This window comes from Mustela nigripes, chromosome 14, assembly GCF_022355385.1.
Source record: "Mustela nigripes isolate SB6536 chromosome 14, MUSNIG.SB6536, whole genome shotgun sequence".
Taxonomy (NCBI): domain Eukaryota; kingdom Metazoa; phylum Chordata; class Mammalia; order Carnivora; family Mustelidae; genus Mustela; species Mustela nigripes.
In genome coordinates this window covers 101,229,573-101,255,146 of record NC_081570.1, presented here as the reverse complement: position 1 = coordinate 101,255,146, position 25,574 = coordinate 101,229,573, and the positions used below count along the sequence as shown (strand labels likewise).

The 25,574-nt window shown below is 39.6% G+C and overlaps 1 protein-coding gene and 1 non-coding gene across 3 annotated transcripts in view; one reads left to right on the top strand and one right to left on the bottom strand.

Moving 5' to 3' along the window:
• Nucleotides 1–575: 575 nt before the first annotated feature.
• On the top strand, nucleotides 576–761 carry LOC132002403 (U2 spliceosomal RNA). The gene has a single exon (XR_009399884.1). It is a non-coding gene; the product is annotated as a U2 spliceosomal RNA (small nuclear RNA).
• A 9,374-nt stretch (nucleotides 762–10,135) lies between these two features.
• The window catches only part of WDR3 (WD repeat domain 3), a 29,601-nt gene continuing 14,162 nt past the window's right edge, over nucleotides 10,136–25,574 (bottom strand). For both annotated transcript variants that reach the window (XM_059375873.1, XM_059375872.1), the window contains exons 12-27: nucleotides 24,413–24,506; nucleotides 22,381–22,482; nucleotides 20,637–20,722; nucleotides 20,327–20,462; nucleotides 19,659–19,715; nucleotides 18,309–18,409; nucleotides 17,996–18,107; nucleotides 17,718–17,852; nucleotides 17,404–17,454; nucleotides 16,842–16,907; nucleotides 16,241–16,333; nucleotides 15,759–15,806; nucleotides 14,830–14,873; nucleotides 13,082–13,210; nucleotides 11,251–11,344; nucleotides 10,136–10,875 (exon numbers count right to left, since the gene is read on the bottom strand). In XM_059375873.1, the coding sequence (XP_059231856.1) occupies nucleotides 10,720–10,875; nucleotides 11,251–11,344; nucleotides 13,082–13,210; nucleotides 14,830–14,873; nucleotides 15,759–15,806; nucleotides 16,241–16,333; nucleotides 16,842–16,907; nucleotides 17,404–17,454; nucleotides 17,718–17,852; nucleotides 17,996–18,107; nucleotides 18,309–18,409; nucleotides 19,659–19,715; nucleotides 20,327–20,462; nucleotides 20,637–20,722; nucleotides 22,381–22,482; nucleotides 24,413–24,506 (1,504 nt within the window). In that variant the 3' untranslated portion in view covers nucleotides 10,136–10,719. The remainder of the gene's footprint in view (nucleotides 10,876–11,250; nucleotides 11,345–13,081; nucleotides 13,211–14,829; nucleotides 14,874–15,758; nucleotides 15,807–16,240; nucleotides 16,334–16,841; nucleotides 16,908–17,403; nucleotides 17,455–17,717; nucleotides 17,853–17,995; nucleotides 18,108–18,308; nucleotides 18,410–19,658; nucleotides 19,716–20,326; nucleotides 20,463–20,636; nucleotides 20,723–22,380; nucleotides 22,483–24,412; nucleotides 24,507–25,574) is intronic.

The following is a 25,574-nucleotide window of genomic DNA, read 5'->3' as shown; positions in this document are numbered from 1 at the left end:
AATGTGTTGGCAGTATGGACAGAACGTTAATTTTCGAACTCATCATGTTTTAGTTCCTTTTTCTAACCAGTTCCTTCCTCAAATTCTTTCTTTCCCCTTGCATTTTACTATAAGCAGCAAGAAACCAGGCCACATCTTTCATTTTTGCTTGGAAACCTCATTGTTTACAAGTTCTTCTTTAAACCAAGAAGCAGAACACAATTCAGCCAAGGTTTTTGCCACCTTTTAGCTTTTCCTCCAGTGTCCGACAACATGTTCATTTCTGAGGTTGCACCAGAAGCACCTTTAATGTTTATACTTCTATCAGTATTTTTGTTCATGGTGATGTAGAAATTCTCCGAGACGACAGAAACTTTCTCTGCTGCCGCCATGGCCTCCTTCTGAACCGTCACCAAAATTGTTTTTAAGTCCTTATGTCTACTAATGATCATTTAAAGATACTTAGACTTTTTAATCACACTTCTCAAAATTCTCCCTTTACTCACTGCCCAATTCCAAAGCCACTTCCACAAATTTAGGCCTTTGTTCCAGCAGCATTCCACTTCCTGGTATCACTGTTAGTTTCCTGAGGCTTCATCGCTTCTCGGCCTTTTGGCTAAGATCAAGTGTAGTTTCCTGAGGCTTCATTACCACAACCTGATTTAAGACAAGTTAGTATTTCCTTGCAGTTCAGGAAACCAAAGCGTTCAGGGCTGGTTCCAGCTAGAGGCTGAAGAATTTGTTCCTGCTGCTCTCCTAGCTTCTGGCAGTAGTCGGTTCTTGGTGTGCCTTGGCTAAAAGCTACATCACGCCAATTCCAGTCTCAGCCTCTGTGGTCACATGGCCTCCTTCCCTGTGTCTCCTCACACTACATTCTTACATGGCAACAGTCACTGAATTTAGGGCCCACTTCAATCTAGTATGACCTCATCTTAACTAACTACCTTTATAAAGACCCTATTTCTAAATAAGGTTACATTCACAGGTTCTAGGTAGATGTAAATTTTTGGAGACCACTCTTCAAACTACTACAGATTTTAATATTGTTTTGAGAATATTTCTGACCTTGCAAACTCCTTGAAAAAGGGTCTTATAGACCCCCAGAGGTCTTAAAATATACTTTGGGAACCAGTGAAATCACAGTTTATGTCAGTTCTACTCTATGACTTTTGGAAGTTACTCTAAACTGAGAAATGGTGAAATCTACATCGATAGCTAGACAACTCTGAACTACAGAACAGCGTTTGAATAGATACATAATTCCTGTTGGCACCAATATATCCTAAGTAATTTCGTGAATCTATCTAATAGAAGAAATGTCTTAAGTGATGTTGCCTTTACGCCTCTGTTCATAGTATCAGAGTTAATGTGATTGAAAGATGCCCATTATACTTATTCTTTTATTATAAAGACAAATATCTAGTGTAAAGATTCTAATATCACCAAGAGCTAACAGAAAATATTTTAGTCTTTTTCTTTCCCATCCCTTCTAATGTGTGTGTGTGTACTGGAATCATTCTGTAGTTTTAGATCTCGTGTAGTTCACGCAGTAACAAGAGTACCGTTCTTGTGTTTGAGCCAGTAACCACTTCACAGTAACTTTATGAAGGTAGATACTTATGTGCCTAATTTATAGATGAGGAATCCAAAACATCACATTACGTAATTCGCTGTATAGAAGCTCTATTAGTTATCTGTTCCTACATAACAAATTACCCCAAAACTTACTGGCTTAAAGCAACAGACACTTAAGATCTCATAGCTTCTGTGGTTCCAGAATCCAGACAGAGCTCAGTTGGATCCTCTGGCTTAACTAGGAATGAATGTGCTTTCAGCCCACTGAGATAGTCGTCAGCAGGATGTGGTTCCTTGCCACGTGAGGCTCTCCTAAAGGAATCTCATGGCAGGGCAGCTGGGTTTATCAGAACAAGAAGAGCCTGAGAGTGTGAGCAAGGCAGAATTCAGTGTTTTATAACCCAGTCCTGGAACAGACATCCTATTGTTTGCTGTATTCTGTTCTTCAGAAGCCAGTCTCTAGGTCCTGCCCACACTCACAGGAAGGAATTACACAAGGGCAACTTCCATGTGCCTTACAAGGGCTGGGGCCAGTGACTGTTGGACCATGTGTGCTCAGTGTTTGCTCAGTCCTAAAATCACATGAGAGCTGCTTGCAGCCCACATTTCAGAAATAATGACAGAACTTAGAATATAAGGTGATGTTATTCCTAAGAACCTCAGTCTCATCTCAAAACTTGGGATCTTTAATTGTGAGGAAAGGGGGCAGGTTGTGGATAGTGTATGTAGGCCAGGTGGCTTCTTCCTGAGTTTGTGGTTGGCCTGGAAAGGTTACACTGAGCAGGCTCATCAGTTGTACTGATAAGGAGGTGGAACCCTACATACAGTTTTGAGCCCAACGACAGACACCACTGCCTCCTTGGTCACTGTCCTACACCCTCTCCCAGGTTTAGAGATTTCTTTGGGAGATCTATGACTTAGGACACTTGAACTGAGAAACCATTTAATAACCAAGTACACCAAGCACCTAACTTCCAGCCAGGGAATCTCAAAATGGTTAAGCGTTACCTTCTTTACATAGAGACATATATAAAGATATAAAAGCTTAGATGTTCTATGCCCAATAAACCATTCATGAGGCTTTTCTCTATGGCATCAGCAGCTTCTACAGCTACACTACATAGTTTGCAAGGTGTGTTACTCGTTACATGGTTCTGGTACTAAGGACTGAATCTAGCCAATGACCAGCTAAGTCAGTAAATGCTGACTTAATGACTAGAAACTGGCTTGGCTTAAAAATTTTAAGAAGTTTTTTTTAAAGATTTTATGTACTATTTTTAGAGTATGAGTGGGGAGAGGCCAAGGCAGGAGAAATTAGCTGAAGCAAACTCTGTGGATCACAGAGCCCGACAAGGGGCTTTTGATCCCACAACTGCAAGATCATGACCTGTGCCAAAACCGAAAGTCAGATGCTGAGCCACACAGGGGCCTCTAAAATCTACTTTATAACTGACTAGTTAACCTCAAACCTTTAGGGTTAAGGAGATTCAAGTATTTTGACCAAAAGTTAGAGCTCAGTTACTTCCTGTACACATCATTTCATCTGTCCTAAGCTCTCCTTCTCTTTGGTTTGTGTAATACCTACCAGACAGACACACCTTTAAATCCCCTACTGTTCATCTTACCTAAGCTATGGGAAAGCAACACTTTTATTAAATACAAGTAGAGTACCCTCCTGACCTTGTTTTGGTTTGGAAAACATCAAAAACATTAATGGGAAATGCTAGTTTCCTATTTTCTGATGAACACTTCCAAGCGCAAACGTGATACGGATCCAGCCTTTGCTCATTAAAGAATTAGGATATCTTTCAATAAGTAACTAACTCTCCTCCCTAGTGACAGGAACAGATGCTTAAAGAAAAGGCTGCTTCTTCAGACGAGAAGCACCTAGAATCCACTATCTCTTCTCTTACCTTTTTGTAGTTAAGCATCAGGAACTCTATGTTACAATAATCTTTACTTATATTCTGTGCAACGAATAATACCACCATGTTCCTTACCTTACTTCAGTGACTGTGTTGTTATGGTCAGGAACTGTACCAGACTTGTGGCTAGGGACCATCAGATAACCACACCACAAGAACTGCAGTTCTGAAACTGGCAAGAAAATGGTGGCACCACAATATAGCATCTTAAATGAAATGGACAAATTCACAGGACACCTGATTGGAGAAGATACACAGAGAGAAAAGATGGCAGTGGAGCAGGAGTACCCTATGCTCATTTTGTCTAATGATAAAATCACTATAAATACCCCAGAAATCAACCTTACGACTGACAGACAAGCTCCACAACTAAAGGGAGAGAAGAGGCCACATCAAAGAAGCAGGAAGTGTGGAAATGTGTTTTAGGGGAGAAATGGATCATGGCTGCTGTGGAGGGGAGGGAACTGTGGTCGTGGAGAAGGGCAGGAGAGAGCAGCAGCCAGGGGGGCAAATCCAGGAGAATATTTCCTAGAAGCCATTGGCTTGGAAAATGAGAAGGCTTAATTTCTTTGGGTTCTTACAAAGAGTGAGACTTAAAGCCTGGAGTTTTAAAGGTCAACAGGCTTGGCTGGGATAGAGCCCAGAGGGTACTGTGGTGCCCCAGAAGAGAAGGCAGGCAAACGACCTGGGGGCAAACAGCATGGAAACAGCCATCTGGAAAAAATGCATAGGATATGGGTGTGTGTGTGTGTGTAGGGGGCGGATTATCAATATTCAGATACCTCTCTGAAAACAAAGGAGCTGGCTGGTGACATTTCCCTTGAGCCAACACCCCTCACCCCCCCCAAAACACACCCATCAGAAGGAAGCAGCTCAGCACTGACACTGGCTGTCTAACTTGCTTACAACAGACCCCACACCCCTGTGCTCTTAGGACTGCCTTCTTAGTCAAGCTTGCCTCAGCTGTAATGTGGTGGGCCACTACCCCCGAATATCAGCACAAACCCCTACCCACACACATCTCTCCACCAGAGTTCTGCAGGGCCTCAGTTTTGGTGGAGTGGTGTCAAAACTCATTTCATAGGTAGACCAGAGTATACCTAGCTAAAACTCACCACATTCAGGCCAGGGACCAAACACTGTCCACAGCAAATAAGGAGAGCCTCTACAGAGGACTGGCCTAAAAGACAGAACGGCCAAAACACAACAGCAGAGTGTAGGCAGCACACACTGGAGACACTCCCTGAAGCACCAGCTCTGAGCACTACATTACCTCTTTTTCAAAAAGACCATTACTTTCAGGAGCAGAAATCCTAATGGGCTTTTCTAACACATAGAAAAAAGTAGAGATTAGACACAATGCCAAGACAGAGTAATTTATTCCAAATGCAAGAACAAGATAAGGCCACAGACAGAGATAAAAGCATAACAAATATAAGTAACATAACTGATGGAGAATTTAAAGCAACAATCATAAGGATACTCACTGGGCTTGAGAAAAGAACAGAAGATATCAGTGATATCTGATATCAGAATCAGAAATGAAGAATGAAGAATGCAATAAATGAGACTGGAAACAGGTTTGATGCAATGAAGAGTAGGCTGGAAGAAACAGAGGAATGAATTAACAAGAAAACAAAGGAAAATAATAAAGCTGAAAAAAAAAAGAAAAAGAATTATGTAACATGAAAATAGACTTAAGGAACTTAGTGACTCCATCAAATGTAGTAACATTCCTATCATAGGTGTCTCAGAAGAGAAAGAGAGAGAAAGGGGGGCAGAAAACTTATTTTAAGAAATAACAGCAGGGGCGCCTGGGTGGCTCAGTGGGTTAAAGTCTCTGCCTTCGGCTCAGGTCATGATCCCAGGGTCCTGGGATGGAGCCCCGCATCGGGCTCTCTGCTCAGCAGGGAGCCTGTTTCCCTCTCTCTCTCTGACTCCCTCTCTGCCTACTTGTAATCTCTGTCTGTCAAATAAATAAATAAAATTAAAAAAAAAAAAAAAGAAAAGTAACAGCAGAGGGGCACCTGGGTGGCTCAGTGGGTTAAGCCTCTGCTTTCTGCTCAGGCCATGATCTCAGGGTCCTGGGATCGAGCCCCGCATGGGGGGGGGTGGTTCTCTGCTCAGCAGGGAGCCTGCTTTCCCTTCTCTCCCTTCTCTCTGTGCCTGCTGCTCTGCCTACTTGTGATCTCTCTCTGTCCAAAAAATAAAAAATAAAATAATAATACTAGAAAACTTCCGAATCTGGGGAAGGAAACAGATATTCAGATCCAGGAGGCACAGGGAACTCCCATGAAATCAACAAAAACAGGTCAACAACAAGACATGCTATAATTAAATTTGCAAAATATATTGATAAAAAAATCTTAAAACCAACAAGACAAAAGAAATCCCTAACTTATAAGGGAAACCCATAAGGCTAGCTGGAGGTTTCTCAAGAGAAATTTGGCAAGCCAGAAGGGAGTGGCCTGATATATTCAAAGTGCTGAATGGGAAAAATCTGCAGCCAAAAATATTCCATCCAGCAAAACTATTGTTCAGAATAGAAGGAGAGAAAGAGCTTCCCTGACAAAAATGAAAGGAATCCATGACCACTAAACCAGCACTGCGAGAAATATTAAAGGGGACTCTGAGTGCAAAAGAGAGACCAAAAGTGGCAAAGGTGAGAAAGGGTCTGAGAAAATCTCCAGAAATGAGAAAATAAGTAATAAAGTGGCAATAAATACATGTCTATCAATAATTACTTTTAATGTAAATAGACTAAACAACCAAAAGACACACAAAATGGATAAAAAAAGACTCCTCTATATGCTGCCTACAAGAGGGTCATTTTAAAGACACCTACAGATTGAATGTGAGGGGGTAGAGAACTTTTTATCAAGCAAATGGATGTCAAAAGAAAGCCAGAGGAGCAATCCATCTATTGGAAAAACTAGACTTTAATACAAAGACTATAAAAATGGATAGAGGCTATAAAAACAAAGGGGACACTCCAATAAGAAGATGTAACAATTGTAAATATTTATGTCCCCGAATTGGGAGAACCCCCACATATAAGACAATAACAAAAATAACAAACATAAAGGAACTATATGGATTATAACAATAATAGTAGGGGACTTTAACACTCCATTCACAACAGTGGACAGATCACCTAAACAGAAAATCAACAAGGAAACAATGGCTTTGAATGATGCAGATGGACTTAAAAGACATATTCAGAACATTCCATTCTAAAGCAGAATACAAATTCTTTTCAAGTACATTCTCCAGAAAAGATCACATATTAGGTCACAAAACAGGCTTCAACAAATACAAAAAGACTAAGATCATACCTACCTTTTCTGACCACCATACTATGAAACTAGAAGTAAAGTGCAAGAAAAAAATCTGGAAAGACTACAAATACATGGAGGTTAAATAACACGCTTCTAAAACCATGAATGGGTTAACCAGGAAATCAAAAATACAAGGAAACAAATGAAAACAAAAATGTAACAGTCCAAAATCTTTTGGATGCAGCAAAAGTGGTCCTAGAGGGAGGCACATAGCAATACAGCCCTTCCTCAAGAAGAAAATTTTCAAATAAACAACCCAAGGAGCTGGAAAAAGAAGCCTAAATCCAGCATAAGGGAAGTAATAAAAATTACAGCAGAAATATGTGATATAGAAACTAAAAAAACAACAGATCAGATAGATGACATTAAGAGCTGGTTCTTTGAGAAAAATCAGTAAAACTGATAAATCTCTAGCCAGATATATCAAGAAAAAAAGAGAAAGGACTCAAAATCACAAATGAGAGATGATAAATTAACAATTATAAGATAATATTATGAAAAATTATATGCCAACAAACTGGACAACCTGGAAAAAATGGATAAATTTCTGGAAACATACAAACTACCAAAATTGAAACAAGAATAGAAAACGTGAGCAGGTTGATAATCAACCAACAAAAGTCCAGGCCCAGAGGGCTTCACAGGGGAATTCTACCAAACATTTAAAGATTAATACCTATTCTTCTCAAGCTGTTCCAAAAAATGGAAGAGGAAAGAAAACTTCCAAATTCATCCTATAACACCAGCATTAGCCTGATACCAAAACTAGATAAAGATTCCACTAAAAAAGAGAACTAAAGGCCAACATCCCTGATGAACATGGATGCAAAATTTCTCAATAAAATAATAGCAAACTGAATCCAACAGTACATTAAAAGAATCATTCACCACAATCAAGTGGGATTTATTCCTGGGCTACAAGGGTGGTTCAACATATTCACAAATCAATCAACGTGATACACCACATTAATAAAAGAAAGGATAAGAACCATATGAGCCTTTCAATAGACGCAGAAAAAGCATTTGACAAAGTACAACATCAATTCATAATAAAAACCCTCAACAAAGTAAGTTTAGAGGGAACATATTTCAACATAATAAAGACCATATATGAAAAACCCACAGTTAATATCATCCTCAATGTGAAAAACTGAGAACTTTTCCTCTATGGTCAGGAACGCGACAGGGATGTCTACTCTCACCACTTTTATTCAACACAGCCACAACAATCAGACAACAAAAAGAAAGAGAAGTCATCCAAATTGCAACAAAGAAGTAAAACTTTCACTATTTGCAGAAGACCTGACACTATGAAAAAACGTGAAAAACTCCACTAAAAAAACTGCTAGAACTGATAAACAAGTTCAGTAAAGTTGGAGGATACAAAATCAATATACAGAAATCTGTTGCATTTCTATACACTAGTAATGAAGCAGGAGAAAGAGAAATCAAGGAACCAATCCCATTTACAATTGCACCAAAACCAAGATACGTAGGTATGGTACTGGCACAAAAATAGACACATAGAACAAGAGAAAAGAAAACCCAGAAACAGACCCACAACTATATGGTCAATTAATCTTTGACAAAGCAGGAAAGAATATCTGATGTCAAAAAGATAGTCTCTTTAAAAAGTGGTGTTGGGAAAACCAAACAGAAACATGCAAAAGAAAGAAACTAGACCACTTCCTTAAATCAAACATAAAAATCTATTCAAAATGGATTAAAGACCTAAATGTGAGACAGGAAACCATCAAAATCCTGGAGGACACAGGCAGTAACCTCTTTGGACACTGGCCATAGCAACTTCTAGATATTGCTCCTGAGGCAAGGAAAATTAAAGCAAAAATAAAATATTGGGACTTCATCAAAATAAAAAGGTTCTGCACTGTAAAGAAAACAGTTGACAAAACTAAAGGGCAATAAAATGGGAGAAGATATTTGCAAGTGACATATCTTTTTTTTTTAAAAGATTTTATTTATTTATTTATTTTGACAGACAGAGATCACAGTAGACAGAGAGGCAGGCAGAGAGAGAGGAAGGGAAGCAAGCTTCCTGCTGAGCAGAGAGCCTGACGCGGGACTTGATCCCAGGACCCTGAGATCATGACCTGAGCCGAAGGCAGTGGCTCAACCCACTGAGCCACCCAGGCGCCCCGCAAGTGACATATCTGATAAAGGGTTAATATCCAAATACATAAAGAACTTATCAAATTCAACACCCCAAAACAACTAATCCAATTTAAAAACGTACAGAAGACATGAATAGTTTTCCAAAGAAGACATAGTTGGCCAACAGATAGATGAAAAGATGCTCAACATCACTTACCAAAGAAATGCAAATCAAAACCACAATGAGGTATTACCTCACACCTGTCAGAATTGATAAAATCAACAACACAAGAAACAAGTGTTGGCGAGGATGTGGAGGAAGGAGAACTCTGCCCTGCTGGTGGGAATGCCAGCTGGTGCAGCCACTCTGGAAAACAGCATGGAGCTTCTTCAAAAAATTAAAAACAGAACTACTCTATGATCCAGCAACAGAACTACTCTATGATCCAGCAATTGCACTACTGGGTATATACCCAAAGGATACAAAAATACTAATTCAAAAGGATATATGCACCTTCAGCTGTTTATAGCAGCATTATCTACAACAATCAAATAGGGAAACAGACCACATGTCCATCCACTGATGAATAAGATGTAGTATACACACACACAATGGAATATTACTCAGCCATAAAAAAGAATGAAATCTTGCCATTTGCTATGATGTGGATGGAGCCAGCCAGTATAATTCTAAGTGAAATTAAGTCAGAGAAAGACACCATATAATTTCACTCATATGTGAAATTTAAGAAAAAAACAAAAGAGCAAAGGGTGGAGGGGGGACAAACCAAGAAAAACAGATTCTTAACTACAGAGAATAAACTGATGGTTACTGGAGAGGAGGTGGGTGGGGGGATGGGCTAAACAGGTAATGAGGATTAAGGAAGACACTTGTGATGAGCACCAGATGTTCTACGGAAGTGTTAAATCGATGTGCTGGGCCTCTAATATTACAGTATATATTAACTAACTGGAATTTAGATAAATCTTTTAAAAAAACATCAAAAAAAGGTCACAGAAGTCTGCACAGAACTGCAACAAGGTTGGGGCAGTAACTTAAAAACTTCCAACGAATAGAAGTCAGGCCCAAAGGAATGTGTCCATTTCTTCTAGAATATTCCCACCTCCCCAAATTCTTACCATGCATGTACATATGTATGTATGTATTTATATCGCATCAATCACCCAGAAGCCTGGCAAGGCATCTCAGCTTGACTACAGTTTAATTAGAAACAACTATTTGGAGAATTATAAAAAACTAGCAATTAGATATTTTTATAAACCAATGTAACCCCTTGTAAGAGGTAAAGTTGAAAGAGGGTGTTTTAGTGAATTTTTATGGTCTTTTTCAGCTCTGTAAGTCCAAGACTGCATTTAATGGATGAGGGCAATCAATTGTGCACCTGAAACTCTCTGAAGAGGCAAAACGTACTACAAAGAGTAACACATCATTAAATCTTCTGTTATCACAGAAATAAGCAAAACTCTTGAAATGTTCATTTCAGCTCTAGTAAAAAACTAGTTAAAAAAAATAAAAAGAGTTCATTGTTCCCTGCTGGAATACAATGGAACAACTCCTGAAGGGCTCAACCTTCATGGGCATGGGAAGATTTTACATTATCATCCCCAGCAGTCCGCACTGAGCTTTTCTTCAGGCAAAGCTGGGAACCACATCCTGACACCTTCTGTAACCAAACAAACTCTTGCTACTTGGTTATTTTCAAGTTGACACCAATTCTACTGTTTAGAAGTCCTTTTAAATAAAAAGAAAAGGGCACCACATTTGAGTTCTAAGTGTATGTTAAAATTAGCTTCTCCCTCTTTTTCCTCTTCCTCTTCTTTTCTTCCAACTGGCTGGTCGCATCAGCAAAAAACATAACTTCACTTTTTGCCTCACATTCCCTCTTGAGATATTCAAGACCTGCCATGTTGAATCCAATAACATCCTGGGGGGTAGGGGGAGCAGATAAGAAAGATTAAATGACCCTTCTCTGACTTCATTCAATACAGCAGTATATGTGAGTCAGGAGAACCAATGCTTCAGGTGTTCTTACTCATCCCTCGTCTAAGGTCTTTCTGGTCTGGTTTTATTTTCTTTTTTCTATTGCTACCAGCTCCAACAAAAATCTTCCCTCAAATACTGACAGATGTCTGGTCAGTACCACCAGAGACAAGGCACAGCTCACTGTGCTACTTCTAAGTCACACACACTCACTCACACACACACACACACAACCCCTCCCTAGTTACACACACACACACACACACACACACACACACACACCCCTCCCTAGTTACTATACTTCTACAAGGATACCTACCCGGACTTGGCTGACTTTTGAAATAGTTGTTTCCTTTAACTTTTCAATCACTGGCACAAGCATTTGGTTACTAGTAATCTGCCCAAAGTGAATCCTAATATGAAAACAAAACAGTTACGTTACAAAGAGAGGTAGTGGTTCTGGCTCTGCTTACCCCCTTCTAGAAAAGCAAATTGACAATATCAAAGTAAAACAACAACAAAAAACCCAAAAGGATTCATTTTACCCTATCATCATGGCAATACCGAAATGCTGGCAAAAAACAGCTAAAGATATTTCTCCCGTTACTCAGTTTTATCTGATGTTAATTTTAACACTACTATCCTAAGTTATGACATATTTGACTCATTTGCAAAGCTGGCTCTTTGCACAGCCATCTACCATGTGGCCACAGACTCTGACAATAGTATTTTATGGAGCATTCAGAGAGAAATGAGGACTCTAAGAAATGCTAACTCAACTAAGGTTTATTAATATTTCTAGTGAAGCCTCAGCAAAAAGGATCTCCTGATCAGTGTCAGACTCCGACCTAGAATCCAAGATGACATCCATGAACTCATGCCCCCCAGTGCACATCCTCAAGCTCAGGGCCCACTGCAGGTCCTGTATGGCACTCCCCATCCACGACCCCCCCGACATGCTCAAAGCCCTCACAGTGTCTCACTTAGAATCAGTAACCCTGATTTCAAAAGTACAGAGGCCAGAGTGAAAAGAGATTATCAGTAGCATTGTTGAGTACCACCGTAAGGCTCAGGATTAAAATAGGGCAACAGAATACTAGAAACATACCATTATCTTTCTTTTGCTACTATCTTGATGGAATAAAAGGAACAAAGAACTAAGAAGCATGAAAATAGATCAATTCAAATACCAATTCATTAAATATACCTGTTTGGATTTTTTTTTTTTTTTTTTTTTTTTTTTACTATTTGGAATTGGCTGATCAGTTTGTATTTTGTCTTCATAAGAGCGTTTTAAAGAGTGTTCTCTCTGTTTCTGTTCTCTGCTCTAACAGTTGGAGTCTGGGGTGCAGAGAGAAGGATACAAGAAGGGTATATTTTAAACTCCTATAAAATACATTCTGGGGTATCTGGGTGGCTCAGTGGGATAAAGCCTCTGCCTTCGGCTCAGGTCATGATCCCAGAGTCCTGGGATTGAGCCCCACATTGGGTTCTCTGCTCAGCATGGAGCCTGCTTCCTCCCTTTCTCTCTCTGCCTGCCTCTCTGCCTACCTGTGATCTGTCTGTCAAATAAATGAATAAAATTAAAAAAAATCATTCTTCTCAATTACACACTAAGAGGAACTGTTCATATTTAAGAATAATCGAAAAAACATATTTTGTTTCTTCCTTCTCTCCCTGTATGCCCTTACTTTTCCATTTGTTTCTACACAGACCTGAAACATAAAGTCACTGTTCCTTACAATGCTGTTATGAGGACAAAACTCAATTGTTTTGCTTAGAGTAAAAAACAAACAAACAGACAAGCAAATAAAAAAAAACACATATGAGACAAACTGGTCATTCAGTAATAGGTTCTCAGCAAACAGATAAGGACAAGAGCTACTGCAACCTGGAGACCCATGCTTACGCAAGCATCCCTGAGCCATGTTCCATCTTGTGACTTAAAGAGGTGGGCCATCGCTCTCCTTGTTTAAGGACATGACTGATTCCACGGGATAACAATTTTGTCATATAACAATGAAGTCCTATAACCGTCTCTCAGTCTGAAACATCAGACTTCTGAATCCCAGAGTGTTGACACCATCAGTTCAAGTAGCACTAGAGGAGTTAGGCCGAGCACACACAGTATTCTTAGGAAAGGCTGTTACCTGAGCAGAAAGAAGAGGCACCTACACAGGAGTTCAATATCAGAGCCCAGCTGAATGAATTCATTGAAGAGCTTAAGGATGTCTGGGACGTAAGAAAAAGGTAGCACAAGCAGAGACTCTTCCAGCTCACTGAAGAAGAGAATAAACATTAAAAATGCCACATTACTTAACACATTCAGTGTTTAAATCTTTTATTATTTTTCCCTCCCACTTTTATATTTGAACAGACCTCACCCATTTAGGGTTGAAACAACTATTCATCTATATTCTGGATGGTTCCCTCTTTTTAATATTCTATTTTTATATTTAATATTTTAATCTATTTGATGCATTCTGGTCCATGGAATGCTAGGACACTTTTTTTTTTTTTTGAGAAATAACTAATTTGTTGAATATTCCACCTTTATATGATACTTCTTTCTGCCATACATTGAGACATACGAGATTCTGTTTGAGGGCTTTTAAGTCTGTTTAATGATTGAGTCTGACAATAACCCTATAATCTTTTAGTTTTGCTAATTTCACAGCTTTTTAATCTTCTGGCTTGTTTTGTTTTACTTTTCTTGAACTAGTTCTAGGATCATTTCATCAACTCCAATTCCAAATCTCAAGGGGATTTCAACTGTACTCACAAACCTATAACTAGTTTAAAAAAACAAAACAAAACAAAACAAAAAAACCTTCTAAATCTTTAGAACACAGAATCTTCCCTTCTACGAATGCACAACACTTCCATTAATTTAAATTTTGTTTTACATTTCTCCAGGGAAGTTTCAGATTCTCAGACAGGTCTGTTTATTTCTTGTTGTAAGGGACAGATTTAGATATTAATTGTTTTGATGAAAATAACTTTCAGAAGATCAAACTCATAAATAAAATCCAAAGGTAAATCACAAATAAGAAACTTTATCTTAAAAATATATGACAAAAGACACAAAGAATTCTTAAAATCCACTAAGAAACTACTGAAGAGTGTAAGAAAGGGCAAATAACTAAAAATTCACAGAAAAAACCACAAATGGCCAACAAATAAAAAATCTGTTAATAATCGAAAGAAATTAAAATAATACAATACCACCTTTTGCCTCCAAAACTGGCAAAGAATTTTTGAAAGCCTGGTCAAAATCACTATAAGCTTTCTGGAAAGTAATTCAGCAACACAGACCTTTCAAAAGCTCATGCTGACTGATCAGTTATTGTTAGGCTACAACAAAGATTCCTATGGTGTTCACTGAAGCAATACTGATCAAAAGCAAAAAAATTAAAGCAAATCCAATAATAATTATCCATACGATGGAATGTTTGAGATAATTCAACTAATATTTTTGAAGAATATTAGTAACTTCAGCAAATGCTCAGGAAGTATTTCATGAAAAAGAAAAGGACATAAAATTAAATACATAGGATTCCAACTGTGTTTATACACAAGAAATAAGCCAAAGCAAATACACAACCAAAAAAGGTTACCAGGTGGTACTTGTGACTGATAATAGATGATTTCATTACCTACAATATAAAATAGGACTTCCTTTCATTTGTCTCTAAAAGTATCTCCTTTCATACTTTAGGAGGAGCCTCCTAGTTCTGCTTCAGAAAGGACAGTATAATATACTATTTTCCACCAAAATGTGGACATAATTAAACCTAGAAGAAAATAACCATGAATTATAATTTATTTCATGGCCAGACAGGCATTCAATAAATGCTGTTAGTTGTTATAATTATAGTCATTGTACATTGGAACTCACCTCGACTTGATTCCTTTAAAGATCTCCAACACATAAGCTGAAGGCTATGAAGGAAGCACAACAGCCTTAGCAATACTCTAGGTTGGTTTCTACTGAAGATCCCTAATTCCCCTCTAAAAAACCATGGATCCCACTCAAAGGAGAAACAATGCACTAAGATGGCAATACATGCCCGGGCTTAGAGTTTGTCCCATGTGGGTTCACCATCCAGCTCTGCCATTTCCCAACTCTGTTCCCTTCTATGCATAAATCCATTTGCCCATTTGTAAAATGAGGCCACACTGACTCACATGATGACCATGATGAATGAGACGTGCAAGTTAAGTACTAAGTAACTGGAGACTGCTATGTAAGCATACATTTCTCTCTCTCCTCCTTTATCTGATTTATGTCAACTTTTCCTCCAAAAATCTCAATTTCAAAGTTCATTTAGATGAAGAGAATCTTCAGATGGCTCTGGATACTGAACGTAACTAAGCACTAGAAAATATGAGAATGCGGGATGCCTGAGTGGCTCAGTCAGTTAAGTGCCTGCCTTTTACTCAGGTCATGATCCCAGGGTCCTGGGACTGAGTCCCACGTCAGGCTCCCTGCTCAACAGGGAGCCTGCTTCTCCCTCTATCTGCTGTTCCCCCTGTTTGTGCTCTCATGCTCTCCTGACAAATAAATATAAATCTTTAAAAAAAAAAAAAAAAAGAAAGAAAGAAAATAGGAGAATGCCAGTCCAATGCAACCAAAATGGGTGACTTAGAAGTTACAGTAGAATACTCCTTTTAAAACACTCAATACCAAGGAGAGAATGTTAATGGTGAAGTATTTCCCAATACATCCATCCTCAAATCATGCCTCTGTACTTCCTACTGTCCCTCCTTTGTCCCTGAAAGTAACCTCTGAGTAACCAAGGGGAAACTGGTAGACACTTTACTCACAGAGATATTGCCATAAGCCATCAGGATGGGGTTAATGGGAAGAGGAACCTGTGAAGAAATGATTAGATCAAGTCATTATAAAAACAAGAATTTGATAGTGCTTGTCACAGGCAGGGTGATAACAGTACAGTTTTTAAAGAATATACAAGATCAGGCCTTTCAGTTTCCAGAGTGCTAATGAGTTTAGGAAATAGAATTCATTTGGAAATCTGTGACGGTTGTGGTGTGTCCGAAACCACGGCAGGAGCAGTTTCTGCTCCACGAGTTGAGCACCTCAGTCTGTGATTTCTGCCCCCTCGCTTTTTATTAAGACCCAGCTCCTCTCCTCCCAGTACCTCAACTCCTTTCTACTATTTGAATTAGAGAAGACTATTACATTTACGTCATTTCCTGATCTGAGTCAGTAACTCCCACAGTGATGGTGTTCATCTCAGGAATTCCACAGACATGTTTCTCAGGGTGTAACTCATAGACTATCTCACCTCTTTCCCTGCAGCTTTACAAATGGCTTTGTGTTCCTTCCTTTTTGCAGTCTCCTCTCGGTATAGCTCGATAGCCTCCATGATCCTCTCAGCCTACAGAGATGGCGACAAAGGAGAGAAGTTATCACCATGCCCCTCCACCCTGCCAGCATCCTGGAACACTGCAACTGAAAGGCCTGACTAGAAAAGTACCAACTAGCTTGAATCGGTTTAATAAATTAGTGCTAAGAGTGCAGAACAACATGTGACAACATCTCTGGTGTTTCTTCTGTTTAATTTACAGAGAGAAGATGAGGCATTTTGGGTTCAGGTAAAGCCGTACGGATATGCACATGTGGAGTACGGCAGCCCCCAGAACCCCTGAGAGGTGCTGCTTCCAGGAGATTGAGCTTTACTTTCCAGAAACCATGTGCTGATTCAGCATGACTCCTGCCCTTGTTAAAAGGGAGGACAACGATGTTCTGAGCTCCATCTATGAATTTCATCAACCTTTTGCCTCAAAAGGGCTACCTGGTTGTTAAAAACTTTCACTCAAAAGTTGGGATCCTCCTTAAAAATGCATATATCCATAGATATAGAGATAGAATGTATATCAACTTACTGCTTTGACAGTTTCAATAGTTTTCTTTCCAGTAAAGTAATTGTCACCTTGAGTCTCTCCTGGAACCTGCCAGAAACAAAGAGATCCTTGAAAAATATTGACAGGCACTAAAGAACTAGTAAATGAATCCTATATCCAGAAAAGAACAGGCATCACTGTGTTATGATAATGGAGTATTTACTCCATTAATGGAGTACTTAGTAAGTGCCAGATACTATTAACCAGATAATATGAACTATATCCTACCTCTCTAAAAGTATAAAGAAAATGTCCAATTTCTAAAATTTTTGATTTTTATTTTTGTTCTATGATTCTCTGAAGCCTCCTTAATAACAAAAAAAAGCCAAAATGACAAACACCCAATACCAAATCTGATCAGTCATTTGTCCCACAAAATCAGGATAAACAGCTGAATCAAACACGACTACACAGACTGCTTTCCACACCAGCTGGTGATGACTTGGGCATCTGGTTCCAATCCTAATTCTATCAGAAATTCTTGAAATTAAAGTAAATTCTAACAAGATAATTACAATCTCAGGGTCCCCCAAAATTTACTTACTACTGGTTGGTCTTCTTTGGCCACACTCTCCTCATATTCTGCTTCCCTTTGCTGCAAAAGACATATATAAATTAATCTAGAACAACAACCATGGTCTCCACACGAAGTGAAAGGAGACAGTGAAAAGTTGCTTCTTTCAAAACACAATCTCCTAGAGGCTCTTCTGTGTCTGTGTGCCTGCTGAGATGGCTGACGGTGGTGTTGGAAACCTCTTCTGGGGATGCCTGGATGTGCACTGGCTGAGGGGTGGCCACACTAAACAGAACTAGACATCCAATCACCAGCACATTCTGTAACCAAGCCGGAGTCCTTACCATTTCCCTTTCCTCTTCAAGAATAAGAGGCTCCCTGGTTCTTTCCCAAAGTCTCAGAGATTTGTCATGTGATGATGACACAACATAGTCTCCACTGGGGCTTACGGCCAAGCACCAAATTTCCTGGTGGTGCCCCTGGAGAGAGAAGACACAAAAACAGAAACCCTGAGAGGGAACACTTTATTCCTTGACCGAAATCTACTCTACCTGAATGGCAGAACATCACTCGATCTTAAAAGTTCTGAAGTACTGAGCAAGCAAAGAAGGCCAGAGGTTACCTCCAGAGTCTGTATGTGTTCAAATTTGTCCGCATCCCACTGCTTAATCTTATGGTCCTTTCCAGCGGTGAAGAAGAGGTGGGACTTGGGCACAAACTGTAGGTACATCACACTGAAAGGTGAGAAAAGTGATCAAATGCCATCAAATTCCATGTTAGTGAAGAGCCTCGCACACAGTTTTAAAAAGGTAGTTCTAGCATGCCTGGTTATTTGTATTTTAGAATTTTAAATTTCTGACTGAATAGACACAGATGCTCAGGGGAAATGATACATACAGGACTCAAAAGGATGTCTTGGAAAAGACTGCCCCTACCTATCATCATGTGCAAAGAGAGACTTGTGGCAGTCCCCAAAATCCAAACCCCAGATTTTCACATTCCTGTCAGCAGAGCCCGTTGCTATTAGTGCTCCATCCTACAAGGAAGAAAAGGGAACCATTACCTGACCTGATTATCAGAAACTCTACAGTTAGATTAAAGAAGACTAACCCTTTTCTTTCAGAAACATTAAAATCAATATAAATTTCATCTTTATGAAGAGCACCTATTTCTTTGCTTTTATCTAAGATTTCCTTAAAAAAAGTTTGTTGAGCAAAAGCAAGAACTCTTGTGGCTCCCAATTTTTCGTATTGCTATAGGGCAGTACTGTGCCTTGGTGTCTGTTACCTATTTACTTCCTTAAGTAGGGAGAAGAACAACTCATCTCTGTCACAGGATTTGGGGGAAAAGGTAAAGGGGAGAAAAGGAGAGTCTGGGAAAGAATCTACTAGAATATTTGCTACCCAGCCTTTTATCCCATGTTCTATTTTCTATTATCTTTCTTATGTCAATGCCTCATTCAAATAGTTGTCAGCCTAACAAGACCACTGGAACTATCTCACGCTGCCTACTTACTATTAACGTACTGGTCAAAGATGGCAGTCCTTTCACACAGGCCAGACCCCGTCTCTAAATACATTACTCCCACCCAGGGGTGCCTGGGTGGCTCAGTCATTAAGCGTCTGCCTTTGGCTCAGGTCATGATCCCAGGGTTGTGGGATCGAGCCCCGCATAGGGCTCTCTGCTCCGCAGGAAGCTTGCTTCTCCCTCTCCCACTCCCCTGGCTTGTGTTCCCTCTCTCGCTATGTCTCTGTCAAATAAACAAAATCTTAAAAAAAAAAAAAAAAAAAATACATTATTCCCACTCTTACCCGGAACTCAACACTGCAAAAAATATGATTTTGGTCAAGAGATTAACAGTACAGATGTAGTGCAAAATACTGTAAATGTCCAAATACAAAGCCAAGCCAAGTTCCATCTTCTTCACTGAAATTATCTTTCAGAAGAAAGAGGGATGCCTTTTTTAAAGTCTTTTGTATTTTAGGGTGCTCTACCAATTATGGTGTTTTAGACAACAAAATACCATCTGGGGAATCCACAACAGCAAGTTAGTTGTAAGGATTAACTCAGATATTTGTGAACATATCCTGGTAGCACTAAAGTAATACACACACACACACACAGCACATAAGATACATTTACAATATACATTATTTAATGGATTTTTGGGAGAAAGATATACAACAGGATGAAAAAATACTCTAAAATGAAGATAGCTAGCCAAGAACGAAGAAGGTGCTTTGGAAAAGACAGCTTGTTACTAAGACACTTTAAATTTTACTTACATAAGAAATGTCCATGCATATAACAGGCAGTTTGTGTCCATACAGTGAAAGAAAGAACTATTAAAAAAAAAAAAAAAGAATGTAAACAATTCATGTTTGTGTATAAGATACAGGCATTGTTTGTTATATGTGGATCTAAAATAGAACTTTTAAGATACAATCCTAAACACTGCCATGGATTGCTTTCTATTTATATTTTCAAAGAAGACAAGCCACCAAAGGCAGCTCATAGCCGTGACACTTTGCAACAGCGAAGACTTCAGGCACTTGCTTCCCAACAATGTTCCCAGGCCTACTGCAGTCCTCTGGACTCTGGGCCTAGGGCCCAGTAATCTACAATTTTTAAAAGCAACCCAAATGATTCTGGTGTCCAGCCAAGTGTGGAATCACTGTTCAGGAGACGCAGTAATGTTCTTCCACTCCTGGCTGCCACAGGATGTTCTGTCTACAGATTTTCTGAGCTTATGAAATACAACTTGCTTTAAGCAAAATTTATGAGCCAAAGGGTTCTTTAAAAAGTCTTGCTTTCCTAGTACACCTACAATGTTTTGATTCACACATACATCTTTAGAAACATAGCACAGCTAGGCACAGTCAAGGCCACTTTCCAATCTCAACCCATGATCAGTGAGAAAGACAGAAACTATTTCCAGGCATAATCACTGTACCTTTAAAGTGTCAATGTAGAAAATTTTTACAGTACAGTCCAGCAAAGACACAGCCAACAGCTTTTGGTTGGGAGAGTAACGGACACACAGAACGTCTTCATCTAGTTGCAAGGTTCGGGTTTGCTTCACAGAAAGTCTAGCACGATGGAAAGCATGAAGAAAAAAAGAAATAAATGAGTGCTCTACAAAGGCTGACAGAAATTCCAAAAACTCCCTGGAGCGTAAGAGAAATACATATGTCGAAAGCCCCTTCAGTGGTTCCCCATTCTCATTCCAAAAAAAGGACAGAAATTTAAAAATGTCTACTCACCTCTTCTGGGTACTATTTTCATCTTTTACCAACTCAAAATCCCAGAACTTGACAGATTTATCTGCACCACCTGTCACAAAGCCACGCTGAAAAGCCAATGACATTGCAATTAAAAAATATTTTATTACAGAAACTTGGGTAAGAAGTTATATATCAAAATTGTTTTCAAAAGGCCACTTTTATTTAATAGCATGGAAGAATAATTTAGAAAAATGTGGTTCCTTCCTAACCCCTTTCATTGCTTTTTTGGGGCTGCTGCCACAGACCTTATTTGAAAATTCCTAGCAGGGGCTAATGTAGACAGATGGTAACTAGTATAAAGTTCTAGTTATACTTTTGTTCAGCATCAGAAAGACTCTGAACATTGTAGGGTTTCTTGCTCCACCCAAGAAAGCACCACTCAAAAGGATTTGCTATTAATTAATAAATTATATAAATTACATATATATTTATATAAATATGCCTATTTATATAAATATATATTTATATAAAAATATATAAATAGATTAATTAATAAAATGGTTTGGCAAATATACACAGACTGGAATATCAAAATAGGTTTATTCAAGTATTTACCTCAGAAAAGTATAAATTTATCCTGCAATGTCCATGCTTAAAATATGTTTGAAACTGTTTCCAACATTAAGAAAATTAGTCAATACAATACAACATAGTATTAAAGCATAGAGAACTAGGGTCTGAAAACTAGATCTCAGGTGTTTATTCTGCCATTTGAGATTAGTAACATAGGAAACAACCTTCCAATGATCCTTAGTGTCACTGTGATGACAAAAACTATCTAGTTTACAAAACCATTATACAAATAACAATGACATGATGAACATAAAAATACTTTTCAGGAAGAGAATTCCCTATAAATGTATGTTACTACTATTTAAAAATTGTTTTTTAAGACTTTATTTATTTGACAGAGAGAGAGCACAAGTAGGCAGAGAGGGAGGCAGAGAGAGAAGGGGAAGAAGGCTCCCTGCTGAGAACCCGATGTGGGGCTCCATCCCAGGACCCTGAGATCATGACCTGAGCCAGAGACAGAGGCTTAACCCACTGAGCCACCCACGCACCCTATTATTTAAATTTTAAATGCTGTTTCGTTCTGACGCCAAATGGCATAACCACTCTAAAATTCCAGATCCCATTTTTTCCAAAAATGGGATCTACATTCAATGGACAAAGGTTCAACACTATTGAGAAGATACAAATGAACAGGCCACAATCTCTTATTATGGTCCAAAAAATACCTCCAAATGTTTTGAGGAACAGCACCATGACTTGAGTAAGTATACAGTTCTCTAAGGTGACTCCTCCAAAGGAAGACTTGAAAGGTCTGGTGTATTTGCTATCAATACTAGACTTATATGATCATAGACATATAGACTAAAAGGGGAATAGGAAAGTCTACTCCATCCTCCACACTATGCTGCCCAAGGAACTATTTCCTCTTAGGAAGTACCACAAACCATTGGTGAAAACTCTCGAGGGTAAGCAATTGGATGCCATGCAGCTGGCGGTCAAGAGCAGCTGAACGAGAATGCATTTGATAATGACAGCTATTCGTATTATCAGGCATGTGATATGCCATCAATATAGGAAATTTAAAGATCAGATAAGAAGCAGGCCTTCTTCTTTAAGAAACCCCAAAGAAATATTTGTTAGGCAGCAGTAAAATCTGATTTAAGAAACGGGAAAGTACTCCAGTCCAGATCCTAACATCTGGTTTCGTTACCTGATCTGGAGAGAGAGACAAGGACCATAAAGCTCCATCATGTGCGTCTACTGTCTCCAGCAGATTTCCTGAGGCCAAGTCATAAAGCTGCAGCTTTCCTGTCTGAGGAAGACACAAAATGAACACAGCTCCAAGAGCACACCCACAACCTCCAAGAGTCCTGCCTACACAGCTTACAAAAGATTTCAGAGCTGACCAGTGACCATGTGGCTGACGGCTTAGCAAATGGATCCCGCATGCCCCTCTCTGTGCCTCCTGTCCGAACAGATGCCGTGGATGTGCTGGGTTAATTCTGGCAGGGCTACTCGGCAGCAGGATGACAGAAACGTGCAACCTGGCAGTCCTGGCCTCTTGTCACATTTGCTGGTTCTCAAACTTCACAAGGGAAATAGCATGGCCAGAGGCAAATCAGGAGACACACAACAGCAGATACACCTAAAAACCTTTCAAGTTTAATAAACTTTAACTGTAACTGGCTTAACCAACCATCTAGTTTTAGTTTCCTTCTCTAGAATATGCTGACAATGAGAAATAAGTAACTACCTATGATGCTAGGGAGAGCAAAAAACAAAACAAAAAACACAAAAATGCAAAAGCTTAGAAAACAATGAGCCACATTTCCTGCTTAGAACTTGGCTAATCAAGAACAAAAAACAAAAAAACAAAAAACTTTAACTAAATAATGTGATCATAGTGCCAGCAAGGCATACACGATGGCAAAGCCTCCTCTATGATGGTATTCTGCACGTGGGGTGGCAAGAGTGTAAGGAAGACCTGATTCCCAGGGCTGCCTTCTTCTGGCTCTGTTGATGAATTCACCTTCAACAGCCTGTTTTCTCATCTATAAAATGGGGTTTACAGCACCAGCTTCTCAACATGTTTGTGGGCATTAAATGATATCATGTACATTGACTGCCTTGCATAGAGACTGGGCAGGGATCTGCATACTGCACTTTAGTCATATGGGTAGACTTCGAAGATATTCACGAAATGTTCTAACAAAAACAACAGAGGAGCCATTCGCCAAAAGAATGAAAGACAAACGAGAGAAACTTGTAATTGGAATTTAATGTTCATTCCCTGATAGTGACTCTAAAATCTCTCTGGTTTATTTTAACCTTTTAGCTGGGCAAAAAATACCCATTGTGACACACAGGTTTTCTCATAAAACAATTGTATATAATGACAAATCTTTGCAAAGCACTTTTCAAAGCATCCCGAAGACCTTATTTCATTTATTCTCACTGCTATTCCTATTATCAGTCCTTCATGCTCCCAGCTCTTATTTACTCATCATTCACTGTGAGCTAGTTTCTGTGGTAAGTGCTTTCTGTAGGGTGAGGTGGGTTGTTTAACCCATTTTACAGGAGAAAACCAAGGCCTACGGGGGCAAGTACCTTGCCCAAAGTTCTCACACCCAGTGAGTGGGAAATCTAGAATTCAAAACCTAGGCCCACCTAGTGCAAAAGCCACTGTCAAAAAGCACGTGTTGTCATCCTGTTATAGAGATGAAGAAACACACTAAAACAAGTTCTGGGACTTGCAGCAATTTACCCATTCTAAAAGGGGGAGAATCTGAATCCAAATCCAAGTCTGCTTATGCCTGCACGTTTATCCCCTGATCTTACTGGCAAGTGGCAATGAGGACTAGTCAGTGTGTCTTTACTGAATGCTTCTACCTACCAAGCTGGACACTAGGTACTCTGTATATTTTATTAGTCTTCTCAAATCGCAATTACACATGTGCTTGTGAAGAGATGCCGCAAAGGCCAGCAAAACATGAATGACAGTTCTCTCAAGGTCATGATCGTCGTTTCCTTCCTCACAGTCTGATATAAGGTTTGATTTTTTAAAAAACACAAAGAAAACAAAACTAAAAAGAAAACCCCTCAAAAAATGGCAATGAACTACCAACTTCTTATTATCCAGCTCCCATTCATTTCCAATATGCAAAAACAGGAACCAGAATTTTCAAACGACTTTAAGAATATGGAGTAGAAAAGTCTCCAAAATCCAAAAAGTCTGAGTTTACCTTTGTTCCTATGACCACCTGCCTATCACCAGGCACGAAGAACGAGCACAGCGCGTATTCACAGGTCATTGTGCGGATACACTGTAGTGTGGCCCTGTGAAGACCAAGTAATAAAGAACCGCATGTTAGGAAAACCTGCTTCCCCATCCTAGAGGTCAGCGCACTCATTCAATACACACCTAGCCACACAGAGCTCGGCTCATACCCAGTTAGAGTCAAGAGAGAAAAATTTAAGTGGCATCTTTTTGGGGGGGCAGGGAGGGCTCCTAATCCTAAGGAATAGAGATTATATAAAATCGGGACTCTCCCCCCCCGCCCAAAAAAAAGCATCTGCGGGCCAATGTGCCACCACAAAGAAGTAAATGAGTCCACAGGATTACAAATCAAATTAGCCTATTATGAAATAACTCTACAAGTTCATTTTATTGGACGATAAACATTCATCCCTTCAACAGATGTACATCAAATGCCCACTTCATTCATCACTTGCTGAATGCCAGATGTTAATCTAGGCGCTGAAGGTTTAACAGTGAGTTAAACAGTTAAACAGCCCTGAAGCTTGTAAGCCCTCACATTCTTTAGCAATGAGACAAGCAGGCACCACACCGGTCTACCAGGTGACAGCAGGAGCTGTGGAGAAACAACACTGGGGGCAAGAGAGGAGGGTGAGGGTGGGCGACCATTCCAGGCACCAAGAACGGGAGTTCAATTCCTACAACAGGGGCATGTTCTTGCTGTGTTTTAAGGGCAGAGAAAAGCCCAGTGGGCAAAAGGTGAGGTCTGTGAGCACTTTTGCTTCTAGGCAGAATGAGGTGGGGCTACTAGGAGTGGTGCCACTTCCATTATGACGATCACACCGGTGGCTGTGTGGACAAGAGACTCCAGTGGGGCATGCAGGAGGGAGACCCGCCAGGAAGCTATCAACACCACTCTGGGGAGAGGCAATGGCGGACGACTGGGGGTGGCAGAGGGGACGACACATGCTTGGACACTCAGTTCTTAAAGCTGGAGCTGCAGGATCTGCTGGTGACCTGGACCTAGGAGAGGAGAGAATGGCCACAGCATCTGGGGGAGAACAACTGGAAGGAAGTAATTACTTTCGAAGATGGGGAAAGTCTGTAGGAGCAACAGGTGGGGAGACCATGGTAGAGATAAGATCACA